We start from the raw sequence: 27,314 nt of genomic DNA on the forward strand, positions 1-27,314 counted from the left end.
AGACTCCATTTTCTTCCTTGATTGAATCTGATGCTTAACTCTGTGTCTAATGGTTATTACCTGATTTCCATATTATGGAGTTTTGTGCAGTTCTTCTGATAATACTTTCAGTGTGACATCTCGCTGTTCTTTAGCCTATCATCTGTTAAAAATACTGCTTTTGCCGCTGTAAGCACACTCCATGTATGCTCATCGTGTGTCCCACGGCGAGGCCGTGTTTGGGTATGGATGGATTCCTTTCCCTAGCAGCACCTCCATGAGTGTTCCCCAGCCTCGTTTAGTTCTTTGAAACACGATTTGCGGTAGATGTAAGTTACACATTCTAGCAGGTTCTTCCCTTCCGCTGTGTCTCTTGGAAGGCGTTTTTTACGTTTTCTCAGAGGTTGGAAATTTGTGATGAGTGCTGTTTGTTCCAGTGCTGCAGTTTGGGAAATACTTGAATGGATTTTCTCTGGTGCTGTGGTTTACAAAGAAGCACCTTGCAGATTTGTTGGTTGACTGTTTAAAAGAGCAGCAACAAGAACCAGAGGAACCCCAATCAAATCCGTACTTTTTAGCAAATCGTAGCTTTATTTTCAGTGCAGCCTCTGAGTAGGGCATTTTCATGTGGCAATTTTTTTTGTTTAAAGGATCAGTGCTTCACAACAGAGAAGACGTGTGTTGGTGTAAGAGGTTAAACTGTAGAACTTGTTCCTGTTCTTCGAATGAAACCTTGAAGAATTTCTATCGTGGCCTCAAAATGAGAATACCCAGGCTACTAAAGCAGTAAAGAAACAGAATTTCTCGAGTTTGAGCTCTCGGACTGGTGGGGGCCGTCATGCCTGAGCAAGCTTGGGAGAAGCGTCTGCAGGCCTCAGCCACGTGAAGCTCCCTTTCTTTCATCCCTTGCCTCCTAGAGAAAGGGTTTGTGGGTCCAAACTTTTGCAGGAACTATACAGATTTTATTAAGGGGAGAGGAAGAAAAAATTGGTTTACAAACAAAAAAAGCAAGCCTCTCCTCATTTCTGCATTTGAAGCAAACGACAACATTTATTTCAGAACATTTTGATAATTCAGTGAAGGAAGACATCCTCATGGACTTGCCATTAAGAATGGAGAGGTTTTGAGGACATTGCCCAGGTGGGAATAGTTCAGAAAAGAGCTTAATTGCTCTGCAAAGTCAGGTTTCAGCCATGGTGGCCTGAGGGTAAGGGCTCATCAGCAGAGAGCAGAGAGCTGGAGGAGGGAGGCCTTGGGGTTGGAGGGAAGCCCGGCGTGGGGCGAGAGGGCAGATTGGAAGAGGGACTGCTTCTCTCTTGTCTTCTTGTGGTAAGGAGTTGTGAAAGCATCTCTCAAAAGCACTTGTAATTGGTTTCTTCCTGTCTTGAGTAGTACTGTAACCTTCCCTGTCATCCCTAAGCCTTTCATAAACGTCTACCATGGCAACATGAAGGTGCTGAGACTGAAGAGAGAGGGCTGTGTCTGTAACGGAGCCCTGAGGAAAGGAGGATGGGCCGCAGCCTTCGAGGGTGTGTGCTGGGCAGGAGTAAAGAGAGAGGCAAGCCCGAGGATGGGAAGCTCCCGGGGAATCCCTGTAGCCTTCGGGACAGAAATTGTATGACTTCCCACGGAATCAGAGACGGTGATCGGAGCCTCTTAATTTGGAATTAAAGAAAAATGTGAGAGTAGGAGGAGCGTGCATGTTTAGTCCTGGCAGTCTTGATGATTTCAACCACGTTTCCCACTGGGTAAGATTTCTTGTTTTAAAGCCAACAAAGCAAAAAGCCAAAAAAAAAAGGAGGGGAAAGAAAAATAAGTGACTTGAAAGCATCGAGCTGCTGTCTACAAAATGAGGCTTCCTGCGCCAGAGCGATGCTGGGACCTAGCTAGTGGCCAGCACTAAAGCCACTCTCGCTCTGGATGTATTTCCTGATGCAGAAGAAGCCACCCCAAAGCTAGTTGTAGTCTGAGTGCCTCACGTGTTAAAATGCTCTCCGAATGAAGAGACTCCCACGGCAGTCCCCAAACAGGCGCTGTGTGAGCAACATGGATGTTTATTCACCCGGGTGTGGGTGGGCTGAGTCCGAAAAGGAGTCATTGGAGGGCAGTGGGAGAGGAGTTGGTTTTATAGGTTTGGGGTAGGCAGTGGAAAGTTACAGAAGTTTCAGTTCAGGGCGGTTTTTGCAAGCTGGGATGGGGTCGGAGGGTCTGGAGTCAGGAGGTTGACCTGTCACTTGAGCAAGGTCAGTTACAAAGACCATTTGCATTGTCAGTTGAGGTGGGAATAAGGAACAATAGAAGAATGTCCCAAAGTGAATTAGGCACAGCAGGGTTTGGTCATTCTCCTTTTGAAGTTTTCCAGTTGCTTCAGACTTTCTAGTTCCAGGAACTCATCTGAAGATACACGGACACATCACAGGTTACCATGCAGTCCGTCCGTAGCGCAGCCAGTCAGCCCAAAAGAACTTACACCATGTAGTGCATGGGTCTAACCCATTGAGTCAGGATAGGGAATCTGAGAAATGCCCATGTGGTTTCTGAGACCCAGAATAGTGACACGGGAGGGTAAAGTGGAAGTGATACAGCCCTCAAAATCTTGTAATCTAGGTTCCAGCCTGGGAGGACCAGGGTCGTTTGAACCTCACTTATAGTGATTCTCTACTGGAGTTCTCCAGAATGCTAGTGAGAAGCAAACAAAATCTTTTCTGGAGGAAGTGATAACTCAAATTATATATATATTTTTAAGAAACCTCAAACGCTTTTTAAAAATAGAATGATCTACACACGATCAAAGGTTATCATATATTCAAGACTTCTTACATAAGAAAAAAAAGATGACAGAAACAGGCCCACAAAACGTTGAGCTTTTGTAATTCTTGGGTACATACCATAAAGCTAGTCTCCTTTCTATGTATATGAAGAAAGAAGAGAAGCTTGAGAATGTCTGCAGGGCGTAGGGAACAGTACAATTTTGCATAAGAAATTTGAAAAATGACCAACTAGGACTTCTGGAATTGAAAAATGTAATAACAAAAATTAATAATTTAGTGGACAAATTTAACAAATCAGTGCTGAAGAGGACACTACTGAACTAGAAGATGGATTGGAAGGAAACAGCCATGGTAAAACCTGGAGAGTTAATATAAAAATATAGAAAGTAAGAGATATAGAGGCTATGGTTAGAAAGCCTCATGTGTATCTATTTGGAGTCACAGGAAGAGAAGAGAGAGCGTTAGTGAGAATACCGAGAGGTAATGACTGAGGTTTTCCTAAACCAACTAAAATACACCACAGATTCAAGAGGTCAGTGAATCCTCACGAGGAGTATTAACAAAAACAAAACTATATTTAAACGCATTACAGTAAATTTAATTAAACTAAATAGATTCCTAAAGCAATTAGAAGAAAAGATAATTTTCTAAGAATGGCTGTTTATTTGAGAAAACGTTTCTCAACGGAAGTACAGGAGGATCTGTTCAATGTGATGGAAGAGTATAAGTTTCACCTTAGACTATGTATCTAGCAAACATATCCTGCAAGAGTGAACTGGAAATTCCAGGAGTTCCTGTAAATCTGAATTGTTCCGCAACGTGTCGGACAAACTGTATAAATCAAGAGGAAATGCAAATAAAGCGATACATAAATGACCCTTGCAGCATGACCAGGGGACGGGGTTGCTGTGAACGACACATTCCCTGTGAGTGGGCATATTAGAACCCAGTCCCGCCTGTGGGAGGGAGAGCCCAGGGGATCCAAGCCCAACACCTAGGAAAAAGGATGGCGTGCATGAGCAGCTTAGGTGGAACAGAGCCAGAGGAAGCCACCCTAGAAAGACAAAACCCTACCCAGGATGGAAAGTACCGAGCAGCTCTGAAAGCTGTCCGTCAGCGCCCTGGCTGCTGGCAAATGGAAAAGGATCTGGGATTTCCTGGAGAGGCAGCAGCTGAGACCTCAGCAGAAACCTCTCAATGGTCCCTTGGCCCGTGGGAGCCGAATTCTTAGGTCACAGTTTTTCGGTGAGGGCCTAGCCAGACTAGATCTCTCATTGTTGCCAAATAGCATTTTATTTTGGTCCTGGGGTGGAACGAGCAGCTTCTTGTGCAAATGTTACTGCTTTGGGCCTGTCAGCCTCCTTCCCCTCCAGGTAGGAGGAGCTGAGGGTACTCTCTGGGGCACTCTGGTGACTGGTGGGAGGGCGAAATGAAGGGGTTGATCTTGAGTGCTGGGAGCCCAGGGAGAAGGTGCTGTGGTGTAGTTCAGGGGAAAGAGGCCGGCGCAGGGGTGTTGAGGAAGCAGGGCTGTGTTTGAGAAGTTTATGGAGCTATTGTTCATTTAAAACCTCACCTAATACTTTTTAATTTTGCATTTATTTGGCTTCTGACTCTGTTATCAAAAGTGGCTTCTTTTTTTCTGTCTTGGGAGAAATAGATGGAAGCCTTGCTGCTAGGCTGTGGTTCCAGTTCCCGGCCCTGCCTGGGAATCTTGAATCTCCCCATCCCTCGCATGGTGGTCAGACTTTTTCTGGGAAGAGCCATGCACAGAAGCAGATATTAGAGAAATCCACATCAACACCATTTGACCCCGTAGACCACCTGCCATCAGAGCTGACACGGATACCCGGGACTGAGCATCCATGCATAAAATCCGTGCATTTCAAGCCACACTCCACACTCCTGCCTGCGTGGAGTGTGGCTTGAAAGCACGTTACTGTCTTCACCATCGTGTCTCTGAGGCTGGGAGCAGTGGTGGGCCTTGGTGCTGTTTCACTGGCCCCTGCGAAGCCTGGGATGTTTAAGTCTGTGTCTGCAGAACTCGAGGGGACCCTCGAGCAGGGTATGTTTGGAGAGTGGGCTAGGTGAGCAGGCTGGCCTGGACCATACAGGAGGAGGCTCATGTTCAGACTTTTGTGTCGAATGCTGTGCTGTTTCATTTTGATATACAGCAGGTCCTCAAATAATGTTTTGTTCCACATTGTTTTAATTATAACATTGATAAGAAAAAAAATTCCTGGCCGGGGCCACTGTGTGTGAGGGCACCTTCTCCCCCGTCTCTGTGGGTTTTTTCTGGGTACGTTGGTTTCCTCCCACATCCCAGAGATGTGCTCATGACAGGAGTTGATGTGTCTGCGTGGGTCTGCGCCAGGGTACGTGTGAGTCGCGCCACGATGGAGCTGCGTCCTGGCCCGGGCTGGTTCTCACCCTGGGCCCTCAGCTCCTGGGATAGGCACTGGCCGCTGCAACCCGGAAGTGGAATAAGAAGGTTGGAAAAGGAGTGAATGAGTACAAATTACTGTAAAGTAAAGATTGGTAAAGAATATGATAAAAATGCACGATAAACAGAGTGGTAGGAAGGTGCTCAGTAACCCTCCGTGTCTGTGATTGCAAACTGCCTGGTGGGAGGAGGTGCTCCTGACAATTTTCACTTTGCAAATGTTTATTTCTTGATTTAACCAGCTACCACTATAACCACCGCTACAACTGCCAGCACTCACTGACTTGCCAAAAAGTGAGTAGTTACCTTGTTGGTGTTAATCTTTCTGAAGTAGATTCATTAGTTAATAGCTCACATGATATTTCCAGATTTAATATTAGAAATGTTTGCTTGTTATTTAGGAGTTGGGTGATGTGGCCGGGCGTGGTGGCTCATGCCTATAATCCTGGCACTTTGGGAGGCCAATGTTGGCAGATCACTTGAGGTCGGGAGTTAAAGACCAGCCTGACCAACACGGAGAAACCCCATCTCTACGAAAAATACAAAATTAACGGAGCATGGTGGTGCATGCCTGCAATCCCAGCCACTCGGGAGGCTGAGGCAGGAGAATTGCTTGAACCTGGGAGGCAGAGGTTGCGGTGAGCTGGGATCCCGCCACTGCACCCCAGCCTAGGCAATGAGTGAATCCTGTTTCAAAAAGAGAAGTCGGGTGATGTTTTTGTGACCAGAAATATGCCATAGGAACTTAACTCTTAGTTTCTATCATTGAGCCTATTGTGAAATTGGTTTTATTATATGTTGTTTTGCTTCAGGTCAAAGCTTTCCATAACCTATAGGTGATCGTAAGTGAGTATTTGGTGGAGAGAGCCCCACAGTCACCAGCGCAGGAAGGACCGCAGAGACAGGAGCACAGAGCTGCAGTTTTACCCCAAATTCAATTCTGTTATACATTCTTATGGAGTATTTTAAGGGCTTGACATTTTTCTTCAGGAAGTATAATTTTTCTGAAAAATTCCCGAAACAAGGCTCATGGCTAAGTGGAATTAAATAATTAAAAATTAAGTATTTTATTTGATGTTAGAATAGGGCATGTGTTCAACAACTCCACAGACAATGGAATTAGGATGTCATCCAATCCCCGTTATCCTGTCTTGTGTTACTTAAAATTTTATAAGCATTTGGAGGCTCGAAGAGGATATGCTGTTCATTCTAACATTATCTAGCTAATAAGTTCTCAATATTTGTGTTAATTTTCAATCTGTTTCCTGTTTAGCAAAGGATTTTTTGTATAAAATCAACAGTTCACAACCATTATTCAGTAATATACTGCTGTAATAAAAAATCTACTCTGCAACTGACAGAATTTCAACATGTGAAGTACATGATGAGACTTCCGCTCCGTATTGCATCGAGAACACCTACACATACTTGAAATTTCATGTGTTTGCAGTGAATCCTAGTGACATCCCCCTGCATGTTGTTTTTACACCTGTTATGTCGGGTGTTAGCCTCTGAAATCACGTGATGCCTGACGTCCCCCAAGGTAGAACGGCCAGAGCAGTGGGCTCTCAGCACCTTGCCTTTACCGAGGCTGCAGTCAGAGCCCCGCTGTCTGATTTCTGGGGCCAGCCCCACCTGGTAATCAGCGCCATGCATCTTTTGAGACATAGATGATGTCTTTGCTAGTGACATATTTGCCACAGTTTCTGATTAAAGAAGAAAAGCCATGGAGAACTTATTTCAGTATTTAAAAATAATATTTGAAGCCGCAGCAGGTATGTCCATGCGATTATGTCCATTGTTGGTTTTTTCAGATTTCAGATCAGATCATAAACAGCTGCATTGCAGATCAGAGCATTGTCCCATGTTGAGGGTGATGCTGGCACCAGAAGGGAAGCTGGTGGATCGTTTCTGGTGATGGCGCCAGGGCACCCAGGGATGAGGGGAGTAGGCCAAGCTGTTCCGGGGGGCCCCGGTTCTGGTGGGCTCCACCCTCACGTTGTTCTGAGGGTACTAAAGGCTGGGAGGCCCTCATGGGTCAGGAGGAGCTGCTGGCAAAACCCGGTGGTTGCTAAGCCGATCTGAACTTAGGTTGCAGGGGACGGCCGCCCAGAGGCGCTCCCAACAGCAGCCTCGAAGCCGTCGCCAGGGCCGCTTAGGGAGTGGAGGATGGGCCGACAGCCATGTGCCTCCTGAGTGTCGTCCTCCCACTGTGCCCCACTTCTCTTTAGTAAAAGCGGAACAACTGCATCTCTCTCTCTTCTGACCCCGCAGAACCTCTAAGGGCTCAGGGTGCCAGGCTGCGCAAATACAAATACAGAACACCTAGTTAAACCTCAGTTTCATATCAACACCGAACCATTTTTTAGTGTAAGTGTGCCCTGAGCAGTGTTTGGCACACACTGAAATTCAGTGTTCACTGGGTCTTCTGTCTTTATCTGCTCATCCTTCCAGGGGTGAGTTCTGAGTGGGGTGAAGTGGAATTCAGACCTAGGCTTGAGCTCCAGGCTATCCTTTCCTCCTTGAGGTTATAGATGACCAGAATGTGGCTTTAAATGTAATGTGTTATTTGAAGTTAAAGTATACACACACACCGTACACACCCATGCCTGTGTAAACACCCACCAGATACACATATACACACCTTACACGCAACCCGATATACACACAAACCCCTACACACATGCCTATATACACACCCTCATGTACACACATGCTGCATCGCAGATGCCTATACACACACCTGCCATATACACACACACATTCCTGTACGCACAGCCCCCTGCACACATGCCTATATACACCTGCCCTCATACATACACACACCCCTACATACCCCTGTATACATGCATCTGCCATATACACATATACACACACTCCTACACACACCTCATACATACATACACACCCCTCTTACATACACACACCCCTGTATACTCACACCTGCCATATACACATACACCTACTTACACACCCCTGTATATACACACCCTTACACACATCTACACACACTTCTCATATACGCCTACACACACATGCCTTTATACACATACCACTATATATATATACACACACACAACCCTATACACACCCACCATAAACACACACCTGCCGTATACACACGCATGCCTATATACACACACACCCTTGTAAACACCCTCCTACACACATGCCTATACACAAACACATGCCTGTATATATACACACACCTATACACACCTGCCTGTGTGTGAGTGTTGACTCTTCTGTGGTTTTTGTGAGGTGCTGGGATGGGGATAGGTGAATGCAGACACCCCGCGTCCTCTGACGACTTCCACAGCCCCAGGCCTCAGGCCGTGCTGCCCCACACCAGACCCAGGGCCCAGCAGTCCCCGCTGGATGTGCCTGTGAGTGCCCTTTTGTAGTGAGGTGGCTCCTGCACGCAGCCATGTGAGGGCCCTGGGGTGGGGGCAGCTCCCTCCAGTGCTCAGCGCTTACTGCTGGTTGAGCCTGCTGTCACTGCTGTCCCCGCATCCTGCCAGGCAGCCATGTCCTTCACCTCCCTTGTTCCTCATGGCAGCTTGTTAGGTCGGAGCTAATAGTATCTCCTCCAGACCAGCGGGGACGCTGAGGCCCGGAGGGGACTCTTGCCTGAGTTGCTCAGGCGAAACCTGGAGTCCAGATTGGAGCTTGGGCCTGTCGTCTCTGGACCTGTTGCCTGCTGCCCCTCAACCAGGGCTCCAGTGCGGCCTGCGTGTTGGGTGGGCGTGGTTGGGGGACCGCTCCAGTCTCGAGCTGCTGCCATGTGGGGCCTCCCTCAGCCGTGTTCTGCTAGGGAGCCTCTCAGTGTCCTTGGAAGACACCCAGCTACAAACAGAGCCGCCCTCTCCCTTCTGAGCTGCCCAGGTGACTGGGGGCCCTGAGGGACGTCTGTCCATCAGCCCTGTCCTCCCTGTCGCCTGCGCACACACCTGCGTGGAGCAGAAGGAATTTGGACTCCTAGGTTCACCTCTTCATGGCCCAGGCGTCCCTGATGCCACACCTGCAGGACAGACGGGACACAGCAGGATGTTTTGGGGACACAGAACCACCGTCCCAGAGTCACACATCACACGGACTCAGCAAATGATAGTATGCGATCGGACATGGTGCTCAAGGTGGCCCGTGTCGGCCGTGGGCTGGGATTGGTGACTTTCAGAACCAGGATGTGGTTCCTGGCACAGGTGCCTGGGGGCGCCTGGAGTAGTGTGAGACTCCCAAGGGTCCCCCTGCATAGGCTGTCTGGGGAGGTTAATTCGCTCGCACAGAACATTTCAGGAACAATGAATGCCTTTAGCTCCCTTTTACGTGACTGAATTATAGAGGTGTGAAGAGGCCACGGCCACCCCCTTTTACACTGGGTGCCTCCCTTCTGATTTCAAGGAAACCTGCAATTCAGCTAGAATCTGTAATTTTCTGCTTGATGTTCCTCTAGCTGTTCTCCCATCATAACTCTGTGAGCACAGAGAGCTCCAGAAGGAATTGTATCTTGCCTTGTGACCACATGTGGAATCGCTCTGGTTGAACACGTTCTCCTGTGCGGTGCTGATGCGCGGCGTTCACTGACAGCAGCAGCCGGAAAGCCCCGGTCCACCATCCACGAAGCGGAGGCCTTGCCGGATGGAAAGATGTGCAGTGATGGGAGATCCGACAGCCCTGGCCACCAGCCACCCCGTGGTGGTCTCAGCCAGGAGGAGAAGGGGACCGCGTTCCTCGGGGCAGCCTGAAGTCTGGAGCATTTTGGGGTCTTGGCCTTCTAGGGCCCAGTGTAGCCGGGGGCCAGGCCAGCCGAGGAGCCTGGGCTTCTCTTCCTGTCCATCCGCCTCCGCTTCTTTCAGCCCCGGGGAATGCAGCCTCTGCTTATATGCCACTCAGGCCCTGCAGCCCCCTGCCTCATCTCCTTGGCATCTGCTGGCCCTCCACACTGCACATGCCCCCTTGGGTGGCAGAGCCACTAAGGGTTGAAGTAGGGGTTCCTGAAGAGTCACTGGCACGCGCTTCCCTGGTTCTGTCCCGGCATGCCTCCTGCCAGTCCAGCCCTCCAGTAATGCCAGGTTCCCTGGTGGTTAAGAATGTAGAAGCTTTTACACTGGGCATGGGCACCCTCAACTCCCAAGTGCACTCCCTTTGTCTCAGCGCTGGGAACCTTGGTGGGCCTTCAGGGAAGCCCTCTTAGCACTTGGTGACCTGCCAGGCAGCCCAGCAGAGCAGCCCAGACCCTGGCATGGGTGTTGGCATCCTGGTGGTTGGTCTTCATCCCCCACCTCCCCTGCTTCATGTGGAGGGCACCTATGGTTGGTTGGCCCTCCCCCAAGGAACCCTCATGTACCCTGGGAAAGCTGCCTTCATGATACTCACTGTTAAGTGTTTTAAATATGGTCCTTGTCCCAGTCGGCTTGCACAGGCGTCCCTGGAAAACCAGCCTCTCCGTTGGCTCATCCTGCATGCTGGGCTGGGAAGGACAGTATGTGATTGTAAGGCACCCAACTCTTTGCCCGATAGTTTCGGTGGGAGGTTCCAGAACTCTGCCATTCCCCAGGCTCTTCCACTTAGGAGCCAGGAGCCCCCCCAATCCCCAGCTCCTGTCCTTTGTCTGCCACGCCAGTTCTTCCTGTGTCTCCCCAGCGGGTGGAGCTGGGCCTCATGTTGCTCTGCTTCCAGTCACAACCGTGTTCCTTTTGGGAGCTACAGCTGCAGGTGTCTTCGTGTCTGCCTGTCCCGGTGCGGCCTGCCTGGGCGGTGTGCAGAGGGGGCCGCCGGCCTCTCCCCTTCGGAGCTGCTGAGTGGCTGCTGTGCCCCTCAGAGTCCTGGGCCAGGCTCTTGCCCCCGGGGGCCCAGCGAGCCTCCCATCGCTCTGTCCCAGCATCTGCTGATGGTTTTGTCTGATGCGCTCAGGCCCTCGATGGTTGTGGATGGCGGATTTCTAACTCCACGGTTCTCCCCGTTTGTTAGCTGGCTGCCTGACTGTGAAGAGAAGCTTTTGGGCTGTTTATTGGGACTTGGGGATTCTCACTTTAGCTGTCGTGAATGGTGTTGATGCTCTCCATTCCCCAAGCTTGGCGTGGGAGACCTTTTAAGGAGTTTTCCATGGAAGGAAGGTAGTAATAGAGTTGCTCTCGAAAGGAAAATTGCATTTTGTATGAAAGTCACATAAGCGCATGGGAAAGCCAAGGAGAGGGGCTGTGCCGGGAGATGGGAGAGGACAGGAGGGCTGCCTGTGACCGGGACTGAGCCCAAGGCTGCTGGCTCTGGGCACAGGTGAGGGATGCCTTCTTCTCTGAGTTGGGGTTGGGGATGTGGGAGATGTCCTCCCTGAGTGTTGGGGGAACCCAGAGGTGAAGCAGTGGGTGGGCGCCATGATGGGGTTGGCTGTGGAGTGCTGGTGGGGAGGTGGGCTCTGGGCACACCCAGCCGCTTCTGAGACACACATGCGCTCTGCCCTCCCTCTGATTCTGTGTGCCATGGGAATGCCAGGTGGGGAGGGAGTAAGGTGGGGACACTCAGGCTTTTCATGACCCATCAGAAAACACAATAAACTGCGATTTGCTCCTAGTCAAAGGGGTGGCGGGAAGTTGAGAATTTTTGAGGTATCCATGGTTAGATTTCAGTGTTAGAAATGTGAAAAGAAAAAAAAAAAACTCATTTCTGTCAGAATGGGGTAAGGGGCCTTCTTGGGTCTTTGAAAGTGATGGTGATAAATAAGACTTTGCTTGAAATTTACCCTTGGATAAAGGAATCTCATTTTTAAACACCTTCCATTCATGATTTAAAAGGTTTGGAGCTAAGTGCCCAAGTAACTGTGTCCTGGTCTCTTGGTAGCTGCTAATGTTCCCTTAACATGTTCTGCTCCTGTGTGCCGCCCCCGGACACCTCAGCAGTGGCGGGGCTGCTTATGGATCTGGAGGTGGAGCAGAAGGAGCTTGTGATGGGAAGTTGCATTCCTGGGAAGCTCTGGAGTGGGGAGGGGCCCCAGACGTTGCTCCAGCACCTCATTCTGGGCACTGAGGGCTGTGCCAGCAGTGGGGGCCAGGAGCCCGGCTTCCCAGAGTGACCTGACTCTTGCAGTTCCGGCTTCCCCTGCGTCGGCGTGGCTGCCGGCACTTCTGTTCTTACTGTCCGTGGAGAGGCCGCCTGTGGAGGGGTGGAGTTTTCCCTGCGTTTCGTCTGCAGTGGAGTTTCTGCGTGTTCCGCTGGATGCATGTGGATCCGTACCATTGGTCTGCGCTGGGCGCACGTCAGGCTCATCACGTCTCACTTCTAGTCTTTGCCCTTGATTCGTTGTTTCAGTGACATCAGTCAATGTGTAAAGAGTCCAGGTGCCCCCATGTTAATGGAGTCTGAGGAAACAGACGTTGGCTAGACTGCTTTTCATTGATGCCTCCCCTTCTCTGCTGGCCGTTTGGCTCTGCTGTCCCACCTCTTGGAACCATTGTCCGTCTGTCCGTCCCGCTGTTCCCTGCTTGGGGCGACTACACACATTCATGTGTCTGTCACTGTCGGCGGCCGTTCAGTGAATGGCCGGCCACTTGGCCCACATTGCTGAGGGTCGGGAGGTGTTTAGGACATTGGGCTTGGGCTCTAAAGAGGCGCGAGCCGGGAAACCAGCTTGTCAGCTCTCCCAACCGCTGTGCCTCCCACTCCCAGGTCATCATCGTCATGAGGCGTGGGTCCTGGTGGTGGGCTGGGCAGTGGCCGCTGAAAATGAAGGCGCGTGGGATCCTGGGTGGGATGAGCAGCAGCACAGGATCCTCAGGGCCCTCGCCTGTCACTCGTGTGTATCTGGAGGAATTAAGTAGGTGGCACACTTAAGTAGTTCTCCCTTCCTCCTCCTCCTCCTCCGCCTCCTCCGCCTCCTCCTCCGCCTCCTCCGCCTCCTCCGCCTCCTCCGCCTCCTGCCTTTCCCAGCTTCTCCGGTCAGCACAGCACTCACTGTGGGGCCCCAACAGCCCCCGTGCTCCTTGGAGTCACTCAGCAAGTCTCGTCCAGCCCCTGTTGTGCTGGAGGCCCTGGCGCAGGAGGCGGCGAGCAAGGCCAGCCGTAGCCCTCTTCACCCCAGCGCCTCCCGGCTGTCCCGGCGCCCACAGCCAGTGCAGGGAGGGAGCATGGAGTCTGCGTTAGACCACCTGTGGAGGGGCCTACCAGTGCGCCGAGCAGAGCGGACAGCATCCCTTCACAGGCCGGAGGTCCCAGCACCTGCCTGTGCCTCCCACCCCTCCCAGCCCAGTGGCTTCTGGATGGGGACATGAGTGCCCTCACACTTTGCCAAGCATCTGTGAAATGTCCGCTGTCTGCTGGGACCTGAAGGGACAGTGATGAGCTAGACAGGGTCCTTCTCAGGGAGCTCTTCTCTGATTAGATGGCAGATTGGGAGGACAGATGGGAGCAGTCACTGTCTGTCGTTTCTCTGACAGGGAGTGCGAAGGACTGAGTTGAAGAAGTGTCCAGAGGAAGCTGTGCAGTGGTTGGGACATCGGTGCTGAGTCTCGTATACGTGTTTGGGGGCAGAGGGAGCAGTGTGGGTATGCAGGGAGGGAGGATGGGGGCAGCAGAATCAGCAGTGGGGGCTGTTGGCAGGCAGGACGGGGTATGGGGCATGTGGGGGACAGATGTTGTGGGCAGCAGGGGGTGTGCAGGGAAGGATGTGCTTTTCCCCGAAGACATGCTAGAATGATCCATTCCACCATCCATCCCTCACTGTTCCTCTCCTGATTCTCTGCCACGCCTGGATTTCCAAGCCAGCGTTTTGGGGAATCCTTAGCCGCCCCCTCCTTGCCTTGCTGCAACGGGATGCACCGTGGGGTTGGTGGCTTTCCTCTGCCAAATGCAGTGAATGAACGTAGTGGACAGGCCCTAGGTGACAGCCATGGCCACCCCTGCCTTGGTGTCTTCTCCTCTCCTGGCGTTCAGATACAACCTGAACTTACTTCTAATCCATGGAAGCTGGGATTGTGTGATGCCAATCCTGTAACTATATTATGTAAGATTCCATCTCAGCACTGAGGAGCTAGAGATTTCTCTTTGCTTCCGAAGTAAGGGGCTGGCCAGAGAGGCCCACATGCAGGGGTCTGCAGCAGCCTCCACCCACAGCTGGTCCTGAGTCGGGTGCTCAGTCCTGTAGCCACCAAGAAGTGAATTCTGCCTGCAACCTGAGTGAACCAGGACACGTGTTCTGCCCAGTCAGGCCTCCCGATGAGGATTCAGCCCTGACTGCAGCTTTTTGCAGTCCTGAACAGGGAACCTTGCAGAACCCCACCTGTGGCCTGGACCCGCATTAAGTAGATGTTGTTTTAAGCTGCTAAGTTTGTGGTGATTGGTCACAGAGCAACAGAAGAGTAATACAATGAACAAAGGACAAATAATCCCACAGAGTCCCCATCTCCCTACCGCTCCAGCACTGGGATTCAGGGCCTACTTCTCTCCCCTCAGTGCGGCTTTGACACTCCTGGGTCGGGCGCTGCTGCCCACCTGCCACCCTGCCCACTGTCGGAAGGCACTGCTGGCTCTAGTAAGTGTAGACAGGGCTGAGGGGCTTACAGTGAGGGTCCCAGAAGGATCCCACCACCCTTGCACCTCCTTGAGCTGGGCATTTTCCCTCAAATAGAGAAAGAATACAATCATGATTAAAACAGACAAACAAAAAAATCACAGCCCCACAGTTCATTTAAACCTGATCAGGGAAATGAGCACCACAAGTTGGAAATTATTCCTGTTCCCGATCAACATTGATGTGAACGATCTCCAAAGACACTTCCAGGTTTGCCGACAGCCTGCACACCCAGTGCTCTAGGCCATGTTTTCAGGGAGCGACTCACTTTGCTGCTTGAATAAAGTAAAAGCTGCAAAAAATGTATGAAACAGTGCTTTTTAAGATACGGGACATAAGGCAGCCGGGCCATCCCTGGGAGGGAGGAACAGTACAGGGTGAGCTCCACCATTGCCCGAACCCATTGCCTGGAGAGAGTCTCCGGACCATGGTGTGGGGAGGCGCCTGTGGGTCTCCCCGAGTTCAGACAGAGAGGGGAGTCTGGGGAAGCCATGGCAACTGGGGTTCCTAGGGCCGAGGCTGGAAGAGGAGAAAGCAATTCAGCACCAGAGCTCTGCAGGTTCCTTTCCAGTATTAAGTTGAGGACTAATCAGTACACGGATGTGAGGCTGGGGAAGAACCGGCTGAAATAATGAGAGAACAAGCCCCGGAGCCCTTACAGGGTGGAAATTGTGTCTGTTCCCCAAAGCCAGAATGGAAACCTTTAGAAGTCCCCGGCATGAGGCAGAGAACTTAGAAGGGTTTTGGCTCAGCAGTGGTAGTATAGAAACCCAAACTAAATGCTGCCTGCCCCCAAGTCTTCAAAACAGGATCCCACACAATGAGTCTGTTCCCAAATGACTTAATTGCATCCCAGCAAAAATTCAAAGATATTTATAGGAATACAAAAATATCAGGTACCCAGCAAGGTAAAAGTCACAATATCTAGCTTCCAAAGGCATTGTCAGGCACGCACAGAAGCAGAAAAGATTGCAGATAATGAGAACAAAAATCAGTCAGAACTGACCCAGAAATGGCACAGATGTTAGACTCGTTAGTTAGGTAGAGACATTCAAGCAGCTGTTCTAACTGTCTTTCATATGTTAAAAATATGTAGAAATGGATAAAGATGTGGAAGATACGAAAATGATCCAAATTGAACTTACAGAGAGGAAAATACCATGTCTTAACTGGAAAACACCCTGTATGGGATTATTGACAGATTAGACTTTGTACGAGAAAAGATTTGTGAGCCTGCCAACATCGCAATAGAAACTATTCAAAATGAAGGAGGAAAAAATGGACAGCCAGTGAGTGGCGGGACAATTTCAGAAGCTTTATATACCTGTAATCTGTGGTGAACAGTCAGTGGCGGGACAGTTTCAGAAGTTTTATATACCTGTAATCTGTGGTGAACAGTCAGCGGCGGGACAATTTCAGACGCTTTATATACCTGTAATCTGGTGAACAGTCAGTGAGCGGTGGGACAGTTTCAGTCACTTTATATACCTGTAATCTGGTGAACAGTCAGTGAGCGGCGGGACAGTTTCAGTCGCTTTATATACCTGTAATCTGGTGAACAGTCAGTGAGCGGCAGGACAGTTTCAGTAGCTTTATATACCTGTAGTCTGGTGAATAGTCAGTGAGCGGTGGGACAGTTTCAGTAGCTTTATATACCTGTAATCTGTGGTGAACAGTCAGTGAGCGGCGGGACAGTTTCAGTAGCTTTATATACCTGTAATATGGTGAACAGTCAGTGAGCGGCGGGACAGTTTCAGTCGCTTTATATACCTGTAATCTGTGGTGAACAGTCAGTGAGCGGCGGGACAGTTTCAGTAGCTTTATATACCTGTAATCTGTGGTGAACAGTCAGTGAGTGGCGGGACAGTTTCAGTAGCTTTATATACCTGTAATCTGTGGTGAACAGTCAGTGGCGGGACAGTTTCAGTAGCTTTATATACCTGTAATCTGTGGTGAATAGCCAGCGGCGGGACAGTTTCAGTAGCTTTATATACCTGTAATCTGTGGTGAACAGCCAGCGGCAGGACAGTTTCAGTAGCTTTATATACCTGTAATCTGTGGTGAACAGTCAGTGAGCGGCGGGACAGTTTCAGTAGCTTTATATACCTGTAATCTGTGGTGAACAGCCAGCGGCGGGACAGTTTCAGTAGCTTTATATACCTGTAATCTGTGGTGAACAGCCAGCGGCGGGACAGTTTCAGTAGCTTTATATACCTGTAATCTGTGGTGAACAGTCAGCGGCGGGACAGTTTCAGTAGCTTTATATACCTGTAATCTGTGGTGAACAGTCAGCGGCGGGACAGTTTCAGTAGCTTTATATACCTGTAACCTGGTGAACAGTCAGTGAGCGGTGGGACCGTTTCAGTCACTTTATATACCTGTAATCTGGTGAACAGTCAGTGAGCGGCGGGACAGTTTCAGTTGCTTTATATACCTGTAATCTGGTGAACAGTCAGTGAGCGGTGGGACAGTTTCAGTAGCTTTATATACCTGTAATCTGTGGTGAACAGTCAGTGAGCGGCGGGACAGTTTCAGAAGTTTTATATACCTGTAATCTGTGGTGAACAGTCAGTGGTGGGACAGTTTCAGTAGCTTTATATACCTGTAATCTGTGGTGAACAGCCAGCGGTGGGACAGTTTCAGTAGCTTTATATACCTGTAATCTGTGGTGAACAGTCAGTGAGCGGCGAGACAGTTTCAGTCGCTTTATATACCTGTAATCTGGTGAACAGTCAGTGAGCGGCGGGACAGTTTCAGTAGCTTTATATACCTGTAATCTGTGGTGAACAGTCAGTGAGCGGCGGGACAGTTTCAGTAGCTTTATATACCTGTAATCTGGTGAACAGTCAGTGAGCGGTGGGATAGTTTCAGTAGCTTTATATACCTGTAATCTGTGGTGAACAGTCAGTGAGCGGTGGGACAGTTTCAGAAGTCTTATATACCTGTAATCTGTGGTGAACAGCCAGCGGCAGGACAGTTTCAGTCGCTTTATATACCTGTAATCTGGTGAACAGTCAGTGAGCGGTGAGACAGTTTCAGTAGCTTTATATACCTGTAATATGTGGTGAACAGTCAGTGAGCGGCGGGACAGTTTCAGTAGCTTTATATACCTGTAATCTGGTGAACAGTCAGTGAGCGGTGGGATAGTTTCAGTAGCTTTATATACCTGTAATCTGTGGTGAACAGTCAGTGAGCGGTGGGACAGTTTCAGAAGTCTTATATACCTGTAATCTGTGGTGAACAGCCAGCGGCAGGACAGTTTCAGTAGCTTTATATACCTGTAATCTGTGGTGAACAGTCAGTGAGCGGTGGGACAGTTTCAGTCGCTTTATATACCTGTAATCTGTGGTGAACAGTCAGTGAGCGGCGAGACAGTTTCAGTCGCTTTATATACCTGTAATCTGGTGAACGGTCAGTGAGCGGTGGGACAGTTTCAGTAGCTTTATATACCTGTAATCTGTGGTGAACAGTCAGTGAGCAGCGGGACAGTTTCAGAAGTTTTATATACCTGTAATCTGTGGTGAACAGTCAGCGGCGGGACAGTTTCAGTAGCTTTATATACCGGTGATCTGTGGTGAACAGTCAGTGAGCGGTGGGACAGTTTCAGTCGCTTTATATACCTGTAATCTGTGGTGAACAGCCAGCGGCGGGACAGTTTCAGTAGCTTTATATACCTGTAATCTGTGGTGAACAGTCAGCGGCGGGACAGTTTCAGTAGCTTTATATACCTGTAATCTGTGGTGAACAGTCAGCGGCGGGACAGTTTCAGTAGCTTTATATACCTGTAATCTGGTGAACGGTCAGTGAGCGGTGGGACAGTTTCAGTAGCTTTATATACCTGTAATCTGTGGTGAACAGTCAGCGGCGGGACAGTTTCAGTAGCTTTATATACCTGTAATCTGTGGTTAACAGTCAGCGGCGGGACAGTTTCAGTAGCTTTATATACCTGTAATCTGTGGTGAACAGTCAGTGAGCGGTGGGACAGTTTCAGTCACTTTATATACCTGTAATCTGGTGAACAGTCAGTGAGCAGTGGGACAGTTTCAGTAGCTTTATATACCTGTAATCTGCGGTGAACAGTCAGTGAGCGGCGGGACAGTTTCAGAAGTTTTATATACCTGTAATCTGTGGTGAACAGTCAGTGGTGGGACAGTTTCAGTAGCTTTATATACCTGTAATCTGTGGTGAACAGTCAGTGAGCGGCGGGACAGTTTCAGTAGCTTTATATACCTGTAATCTGGTGAACAGTCAGTGAGCGGTGAGACAGTTTCAGTAGCTTTATATACCTGTGGTGAACAGTCAGTGAGCGGTGAGACAGTTTCAGACGCTTTATATACCTGTAATCTGGTGAACAGTCAGTGAGCGGTGGGACAATTTCAGTCGCTTTATATACCTGTAATCTGGTGAACAGTCAGTGAGCGGCGGGACAGTTTCAGTAGCTTTATATACCTGTAATCTGTGGTGAACAGTCAGTGAGCGGCGAGACAGTTTCAGTCGCTTTATATACCTGTAATCTGTGGTGAACAGTCAGTGAGCGGCGGGACAGTTTCAGAAGTTTTATATACCTGTAATCTGTGGTGAACAGTCAGTGGTGGGACAGTTTCAGTAGCTTTATATACCTGTAATCTGTGGTGAACAGCCAGTGGTGGGACAGTTTCAGTAGCTTTATATACCTGTAATCTGTGGTGAACAGTCAGTGAGCGGCGAGACAGTTTCAGTCGCTTTATATACCTGTAATCTGGTGAACAGTCAGTGAGCGGCGGGACAGTTTCAGTAGCTTTATATACCTGTAATCTGGTGAACAGTCAGTGAGCGGTGAGACAGTTTCAGTAGCTTTATATACCTGTAATCTGTGGTGAACAGTCAGTGAGCGGTGAGACAGTTTCAGACGCTTTATATACCTGTAATCTGGTGAACAGTCAGTGAGCGGTGGGACAATTTCAGTCGCTTTATATACCTGTAATCTGGTGAACAGTCAGTGAGCAGCAGGACAGTTTCAGTAGCTTTATATACCTGTAATCTGTGGTGAACAGTCAGTGAGCGGCGAGACAGTTTCAGTCGCTTTATATACCTGTAATCTGGTGAACAGTCAGCGGCGAGACAGTTTCAGTCGCTTTATATATCTGTAATCTGGTGAACAGTCAGTGAGCGGTGAGACAGTTTCAGTAGCTTTATATCCCTGTAATCTGTGGTGAACAGTCAGCAGCGGGACAATTTCAGTAGCTTTATATACCTGGAATCTGTGGTGAACAGTCAGTGAACAGTGGGACAATTTCAGTAACTTTATATACCTGGAATCTGTGGTCCTCTAAAGGGAGGAAACAGGAAAAATACTGGAAGAAATAATAGCCGTTTAAAAAGTTATACAGAAACTGTAAACCTGTAGAACTGAGAATGTGAGTGAATCCAGCCTAGCAGAAAACATGAAGAAAAGTAGAGCAAGACACGTCATAATCCAGCCTCCCAAAAGTACTAATATAAAGAAAACATGAGACGCATCCAGAAGAGAAGAGACACCCTGTGTCACAAAGGTAAGCATCCTTGGAAGCATCAGGCCTGGAGACGGGGGAGCAACTGCTTTGGACTATTCAGAGAACAACAGACCAGAGAAACTTGTTAACCAGCAGAAGTGAAGGTGAAATACATGCTGTTTTAGACATATAAAAGCTAAAGGAATTCATCACCAGGTGACCAGGATACCTGCATGACAAGAAATAGGTCACCTTGCGGGTAGAAGGAATATGGCCCTAGGTGACCACGTGGATGTGCACAGAGATTGAAGGGTGCCCAAACTGGCACTTACAGGAATGCACTGAAGTACCTCCAGACACTAACAATCAAATGGCTAAGGAGTGTATTGTGTACTGTGGGTTTTCTAACACACATTGCAGTGTGAAGAAGATGACAGAAACATAGGTGCTGGCAGGGAGAGGTGGGAGTGGATGGAGGGGAGGCCTCGCACAGGCAGGGAGAGGTGGGAGTGGGTAGCGGGGAGCCCCTCAAGCTGTACTGCTCTTGAAGCATGGCAATCATATCTGGGCCTAAACTGTAGTAAGGTCACAACACATACCAAAGCCCTACACTCAGTGTAAGGTAACCAGACAAAGAGTTATGGCTAATAAGCTAACACAGTAGATAAAGCAGATTATATAAAATGCTCAATTAATATAAAAGAAGGTCAAAAAAAAAAAAAGGAAGAAAGAACAGATGGGCAGACAGTATGTGTGGGCCACCTGTAAGACAAGTAGCGGGACAGGGTCTGACTGAGCCACGCCAGTCCGTGTGTTCAGTGCACGTGATCTGAATGTTTCAGTTACAAGGCACGTCTCGACAGGTGGATTAAGAGCAACACCCAACTCGGTGCTTCAGGCAGGAAGCCCACTTTGGGGCATCGTAGCTCAAACCCGTAGTCCCAGCACTTTGGGAGACCCAAGCAGGAGGATTACCTGAGCCTAGGAGTTTGGGACCAGCCTGGGCTACATAGTGAGACCCTGTCTCTTGAAAAACAACTAGCCAGGCATAGTGTAGTGGCACCTGTGTGCCCGTGGGCCTACCTACTCGGGCTCCTGAGGTGGAAGGATCGCCTTGGTGCTGGAAGTCAAGGCTGCAGTGAGCTGCGATCACGCTGCAGCCTGGGTGACAGAGCAGCACCCTGTCCCCTCTCTCAAAAAAAAAAAAAAAGACACACACACACACACACACACACACACACACACGCAAAAAGAAGCCCACAAACATGAAGACACAAGTAGTTTAAAAGTAAAATGATTTGGGGCGAGGCACGGTGGCTCAAGCCTGTAATCCCAGCACTTTGGGAGGCCGGGGCGGGTGGATCACGAGGTCAAGAGATCAAGACCATCCTGGTCAACATGGTGAAACCCCGTCTCTACTAAAAATACAAAAAATCAGCTGGGCATGGTAACATGTGCCTGTAATCCCAGCTACTCAGGAGGCTGAGGCAGGAGAACTGCCTGAACCCAGTAGGCGGAGGTTGCGGTGAGCCGAGATCGCGCCATTGCACTCCAGCCTGGGTAACAAGAGCGAAACTCTGTCTCAAAAAAAAAAAAAAAAAAAAAAAAAAAGTAAAATGATGGGAAAAGGTATTTCATGCTAACACCAATCTAAAGAAAACAGAAAGGTCTGTGTGAATTTCAAACAGTAGATTTCATAGTAGAGAATATATTCAGTATAAAGAGGATCGTGTCCTAGGATTGAGTGGGTCAGTTAATCCATTGGACATGATTTTAAGTGATATGTGTCTAATGGGACTGCATCAAAATATATCTCAAAATCAGATCGAAATTCAACAAGAAACGGACCGAGACACAGTCACAGAAGGAGATTTCAACCTCTCCCCTTTTCAGTAAGTGATAGAACAAGTAGAAAATCAGGAAAGATATAAGAAGCTTGAAAACATTGTCAACAAACTTGACTTAATTGATTTTTATGGCAAATTCCAAAAGTGCACATTCTTTTTAATTGCACATGGAACATTTATCAAGATAGACCATTTTTGGGGCCATTAAAAAAGTCTCAATAAATCTTAAGGCATTCAAGAAATACAGGGTATTTCTTGTGTTGTCTGAGCACGATGGAATTAAATTAGCAACCATTAGCAAGATAGCTGGGAAAACCTCAAATATTTCTACATGAATTAACATACTGTTAAGTAATCCATGGATTATAGAAAAACAAAAGGGAAATGAGAAAGTACATAGAAGTGAATGATAATAAAATACAGCATTTCAAAATTTGTAGGATGCAAAAAAGCAGTACTCAGAAACGTATAGTACTTCTCTTAGAGGGAAACCTGTAGCACTAAGCAGTACTTCAAGGAAAATGTATAGTACTGAGTGTATGAGGAGACAGATGTACTTAGAAGGAATGGTGTAGTACTGAGTGGGTGAGGAGACGGCTATGCTTAGAGGTGATCATACAGTACTGAGTGTGTGAGGAGACGGCTGTGCATATAATGGATCATATAGTACTGAGTGCGTGAGGAGACGGCTGTGCTTAGAGGGAATGGTGTAGTACTGAGTGCGTGAGGAGACGGCTGTGCTTAGAAGGAATGGTGTAGTACTGAGTGCGTGAGGAGACGGCTGTGCTTAGAGGGGATCATACACTACTGAGTGCATGACTAGACGGCTGTGCTTAGAGGGGGTCATACAGTACTGAGTGTGTGAGGAGACGGCTGTGCATATAATGGATCATATAGTACTGAGTGCGTGAGGAGACGGCTGTGCTTAGAGGGAATGGTGTAGTACTGAGTGCGTGAGGAGACGGCTGTGCTTAGAGGGAATGGTGTAGTACTGAGTGCGTGAGGAGACGGCTGTGCTTAGAGGGAATGGTGTAGTACTGAGTGCATGAGGAGACGGCTGTGCTTAGAGGGAATCATATAGTACTGAGTGCGTGAGGAGGCGGCTGTGCTTAGAGGGAATCATAGTACTTAGGGCGTGAGGAGACGGCTGTATATAGAATGGATCATATAGTACTGAGTGTGTGAGGAGACGGCTGTGCTTAGAGGAATGGTGTAGTACTGAGTGCATGAGGAGACGGCTGTGCTAAGAGGGAATGGTGTAGTACTGAGTGCGTGAGGAGACGGCTGTGCTTAGAGGGAATCATAGTACTTAGGGCGTGAGGAGACGGCTGTACATAGAATGGATCATATAGTACTGAGTGTGTGAGGAGACGGCTGTGCTTAGAGGGGATCATATAGTACTGAGTGCGTGAGGAGATGGCTGTGCATAGGCGGGGGTGTACTGCTGCAGAAAAGTGCAGACTGATATTCATCATGAATGTGAATGTAAGGGTCTTGAATAGATTTTAGTAAATCAAATCCGACAAAACATATTCGGATGATTTAGGGTGTATCCCAGAATGTGAGGCTGATTTTCAGTCAATGTAATTTATTATTATTAACATTTAAAAAGAACAAACCCATAAAATCCTGCAGAAAAAGCATTTGACAGAATCCAACATCCACTCCTGATAAGAACTCTCAGTAAACAGGAATAGAAAGGAACTTTGGAAGCTTGATAAAGAGCATGTTCAATGTTTAAACTATAGCCGTCATTACAGGAAAGAGTGTCAATGGAAAACTCTACGCCCGAAATCAGAATCATGGGACAGCGTTCCTTCTCACCACTTCCGTGCAGTATGCATACTGGAGATTCTGGTGGCAGAAACAGACAAAAACATACATTCATTTATTTGTACAAACAAACGTAAGTGACATCTAGACCAAAAAGGAAGAAGTAAAACTCTCTCCTTTTGCAGACAACGTGATCATCTTTTTGAAACTCTAATGGCATTTACAAAAAAGCTGCTAGAAGGAATGAGTTTAGCAAGGTGTCAGGATATGAAATCTGCATACATAAATTTTGTTTTTATAAATTAACAGTGAGAAATGAGAAATTGAAATTGGATCAGCATTACCATTTATAATAGCAAAATGTGAAATATTTAGGGAAAGTACTATGACAGAATATGTAATAGGCCTGTAGACTGAAAACTAGAAAACAATGCTGAGAGAAAGTGAAGGTGACCTAATCACGTTCAGAGATGAGAAGACTGAAGTATTAAATGTCAGTTTTTACCAAACTGATCGTATATTCTACTCAGTTGCAATTAGGATCTCAACATGCTTTTCTATAGTAACTGACTAGCTGATTTTTAAATTGGTATGGAAATACAGAGTCCCTAGGATGGCTAAAACAACACAGAAAAAGATCAACAATGTTGAAGGACTTTGTTCACTTTTTTCTTTATTTTATTTGGTTCTAGTTTTATGATTTCAAGAATCCTAAAACTTCAGTAATCAAGATAGAGTATTGTTGCCATTGAGATAGAGATAGAGATCAGTGGAATAGGAGACAGTGCTGAGAAATGGAGCCGTGCATACATGCACAGTGATTTCCAAAAAGGTGCAAAAGAAATTCAGGGGCAGCCAGGTGCAGTGGCTCATACCTGTAATCCCAGCACTTTGGGAGGCCCAGGCGGTCGGGTCACAAGGTCAAGAGATCGAGACCATCCTGGCCAACATGGTGAAACCCTGTCTCTACTAAAAAATATAAAAATTAGCTGGGTGTGGTGGCACGCATCTGTAGTCCCAGCTACTCGGGAGGCTGAGGCAGGAGAATTGCTTGAACACAGGAGGCAGAGGTTGCAGTGAGTGGAGATTGCACCACTGCACTCCAACCTGGCACCTGGCGACAGAGACTCTTTCTCAAAAAAAAAAAAAAAAATTCAGTGGCAAAAGCGTCTATTTGTTATGCGTATAATAGTTGTATATATTGAGCAAATGAAAATTCACATCTGAGGAAGGAGTTTGAATTCCTATTTTGTGCCATGTTAAAAAGTTACCTCAAATGAACCCCAGACCTATATTTTGTTTTTAAAAATTTATTTCTTTAAAATTTATTTTTTTTAATTTTACCTTTTTATTTCTACAGGTTTTTGGGGAACAGGTGACATTTGGTTACATGAGTTCTTTAGCGGTGATTGGTGAGATTTTGGTGCACCCATCTCCCGAGCAGTATATACTGCACGTAATTCCTAGTCTTTTATCCCTCACCCCCTTCTCACCCTTTTCTTCCGAATCCCCAAAGTCTGCTGTAGCGTTCTTATGCCTTTGATTCCTCATTGCTTAGCCTGGATGGGGTTGGAGATAGTATTCTAAGTGATGTAACTCAGAGATCTGTGCTTTAAACCTAAAGTTATAAAACTTCTGCAAGGAAACATAGAACGTCTTTGTGTGACCTTAAGCTAGGCACACAGGATTCCTTGTAATCATGGCGAAACCTTCAGTCACGAAAGAAAATTTCAGGCCAGCAAACCACACATACATAGAAGGCACAGCAAAAGACGCAGGGCGGAGTCTTCTCCTTCACCCTTGTTCTCACGTGGAGGCGGCGCGTGTCTGTGAGATACAGTATCCCAGTCGGCGATCCTCTGTGGTCCAGCAGATTCTCTCACTTGTTTGGAAAACAAGTGTAAGAATTGTTTTTATTTCTTTAGCTTTGTCACCTTGGATGGGGCTGGGACCATTCAGCTCATTTCCCTGATGGGTTAAAACAAAAAGTCTTTGTTTTCGATTAAAATCTGCACAATCAAAAAAAAAAATTGGACAAATAAATTGGACTTTACCAAAATTAGAATCCTCTGTTTAGTTGATACTGTTATTATAATAAAAAGACAAGCTAAAGACTGGGTGAGCCTTCCAGAAGCGCGGGATGGGACAGAGCCTGAGGCCAGGCCGGCCTTCCAGCTCTCACTGTTTTGTCCTTCCTGCTCCTCTTCCCCAGGAAGCTGTTCAACTGGGGTTCCCTGGGGCCCCTGCAGTTTCAGGCACCCAGGGAAGCAGCTCTGTCATCTGCATTTTTAAAGGAAGTAAATCAGATTTGTTGTAGCCTCCTCGTATGAAAATGACCCTGTTTGGTTTGCTGAGTAGCTCAGAGCACATCTGTGAAGTGAAAATGATTTAATACCTCGTTGCTTCAATTCCATGTAACTGTAGAAGAAGTTGTATTTTAGATTATGTTACTGTCAAGAAATAGACCTCAGTACCTCTCTAGAGATGAAAAGATTGCGTGTTGTGGTGTCAGATAAACACCATTTCTTTGCAGCCTGCCAGGAGGCTTAATTTTACTCCAAGCTCATGTTTGCTGAGATTCTGGGAGTGAGTGGTCGTGTCCCTGTCCCTCAGCCCCTGTCCCTCACGGGCCAGGAATGAATCTGGTGTGACCTGTTTCTGGGATTGTACTGGCAGCCACTCGCCTCGCCTGCCTGTGCTCGCTTAGCTGCGTCTTGGGTCTGACCTGCCTTCACCCTGTCCTTGTGTTGAGTGTGTGAGAAGACAGCGGTTGTGTGGCACAACCTTGATGTTAAAATGAACGGTGGAGAAGTTATTTTTGGGGAATGTGTTTGCAGTGTGGCCTCTGCCTTGCGGTCTGGTTAGATCTCAGCCCTCAGGGCTATTTGCTGCTGGCAGGAGCATTCTGTTTGTCCCCAAATGTGGGACTCCACTGCACGATCCTGACGCTAACATCCCGGAGTTGGTGTCAGACTCTATAAGCTAAGGGCACAGTCCTTAACAAGATCACCCTTGCTTCAGACACCAGCCACACCCCAGTGGTCCCCAGGCCACCTGCACCTCTGCCCAGCTGGCTGTAAATTCACTGGTGTCCATGACTTGCCCAGGTTCGATGATTCTTTAGAATGGCTCGTGGAACTCAAGAAAGCCCAGTGCTTGCGATTCCAGTTTTGTGTACAGGCGGGGAGAACCAGCCAAATGCAGAAAAGCATGGGGTGGAATCTGCAAGGGTCCTGGGGACGCAGAGCTTCCATACCCCTTCCCTTGGGGCTCGTTTGGGTGCAGAGCTTCCATACACCTCCCCATGGGGCCAGGGCTCTAACTCCACTGCCATAGCAATGTGTTCACCAACCAGAAAGCCCTTCAGAGCTTGGTGCCCGGGGTTTCTCTTGCAGTTCATTGTGTAGGCCAGATGACTGAATGGGGGCCATGTGATGGAGCTCACCTCCCTCTACAACCTCAGGCCTTCAT

The 27,314-nt window shown here is 48.1% G+C and overlaps 1 protein-coding gene across 5 annotated transcripts in view; it reads left to right on the plus strand.

Moving 5' to 3' along the window:
- The window catches only part of TBC1D22A (TBC1 domain family member 22A), a 366,614-nt gene that overhangs the window by 224,392 nt on the left and 114,908 nt on the right, over positions 1–27,314 (plus strand). Inside the window, exon 12 of one of the 5 annotated variants that reach the window (XM_074391217.1) lies at positions 630–13,714. The exons of the other annotated variants lie outside the window; for them this stretch is intronic. Coding sequence (XP_074247318.1) covers positions 630–769 — 140 coding nt within the window. The 3' untranslated portion in view covers positions 770–13,714. Of the gene's footprint in view, positions 1–629; positions 13,715–27,314 lie in introns of those variants that run through there. 5 annotated transcript variants of the gene reach the window in all.

Source organism: Saimiri boliviensis, chromosome 21 (genome assembly GCF_048565385.1).
Source record: "Saimiri boliviensis isolate mSaiBol1 chromosome 21, mSaiBol1.pri, whole genome shotgun sequence".
In the NCBI taxonomy this organism is placed as follows: Eukaryota; Metazoa; Chordata; class Mammalia; order Primates; family Cebidae; genus Saimiri; species Saimiri boliviensis.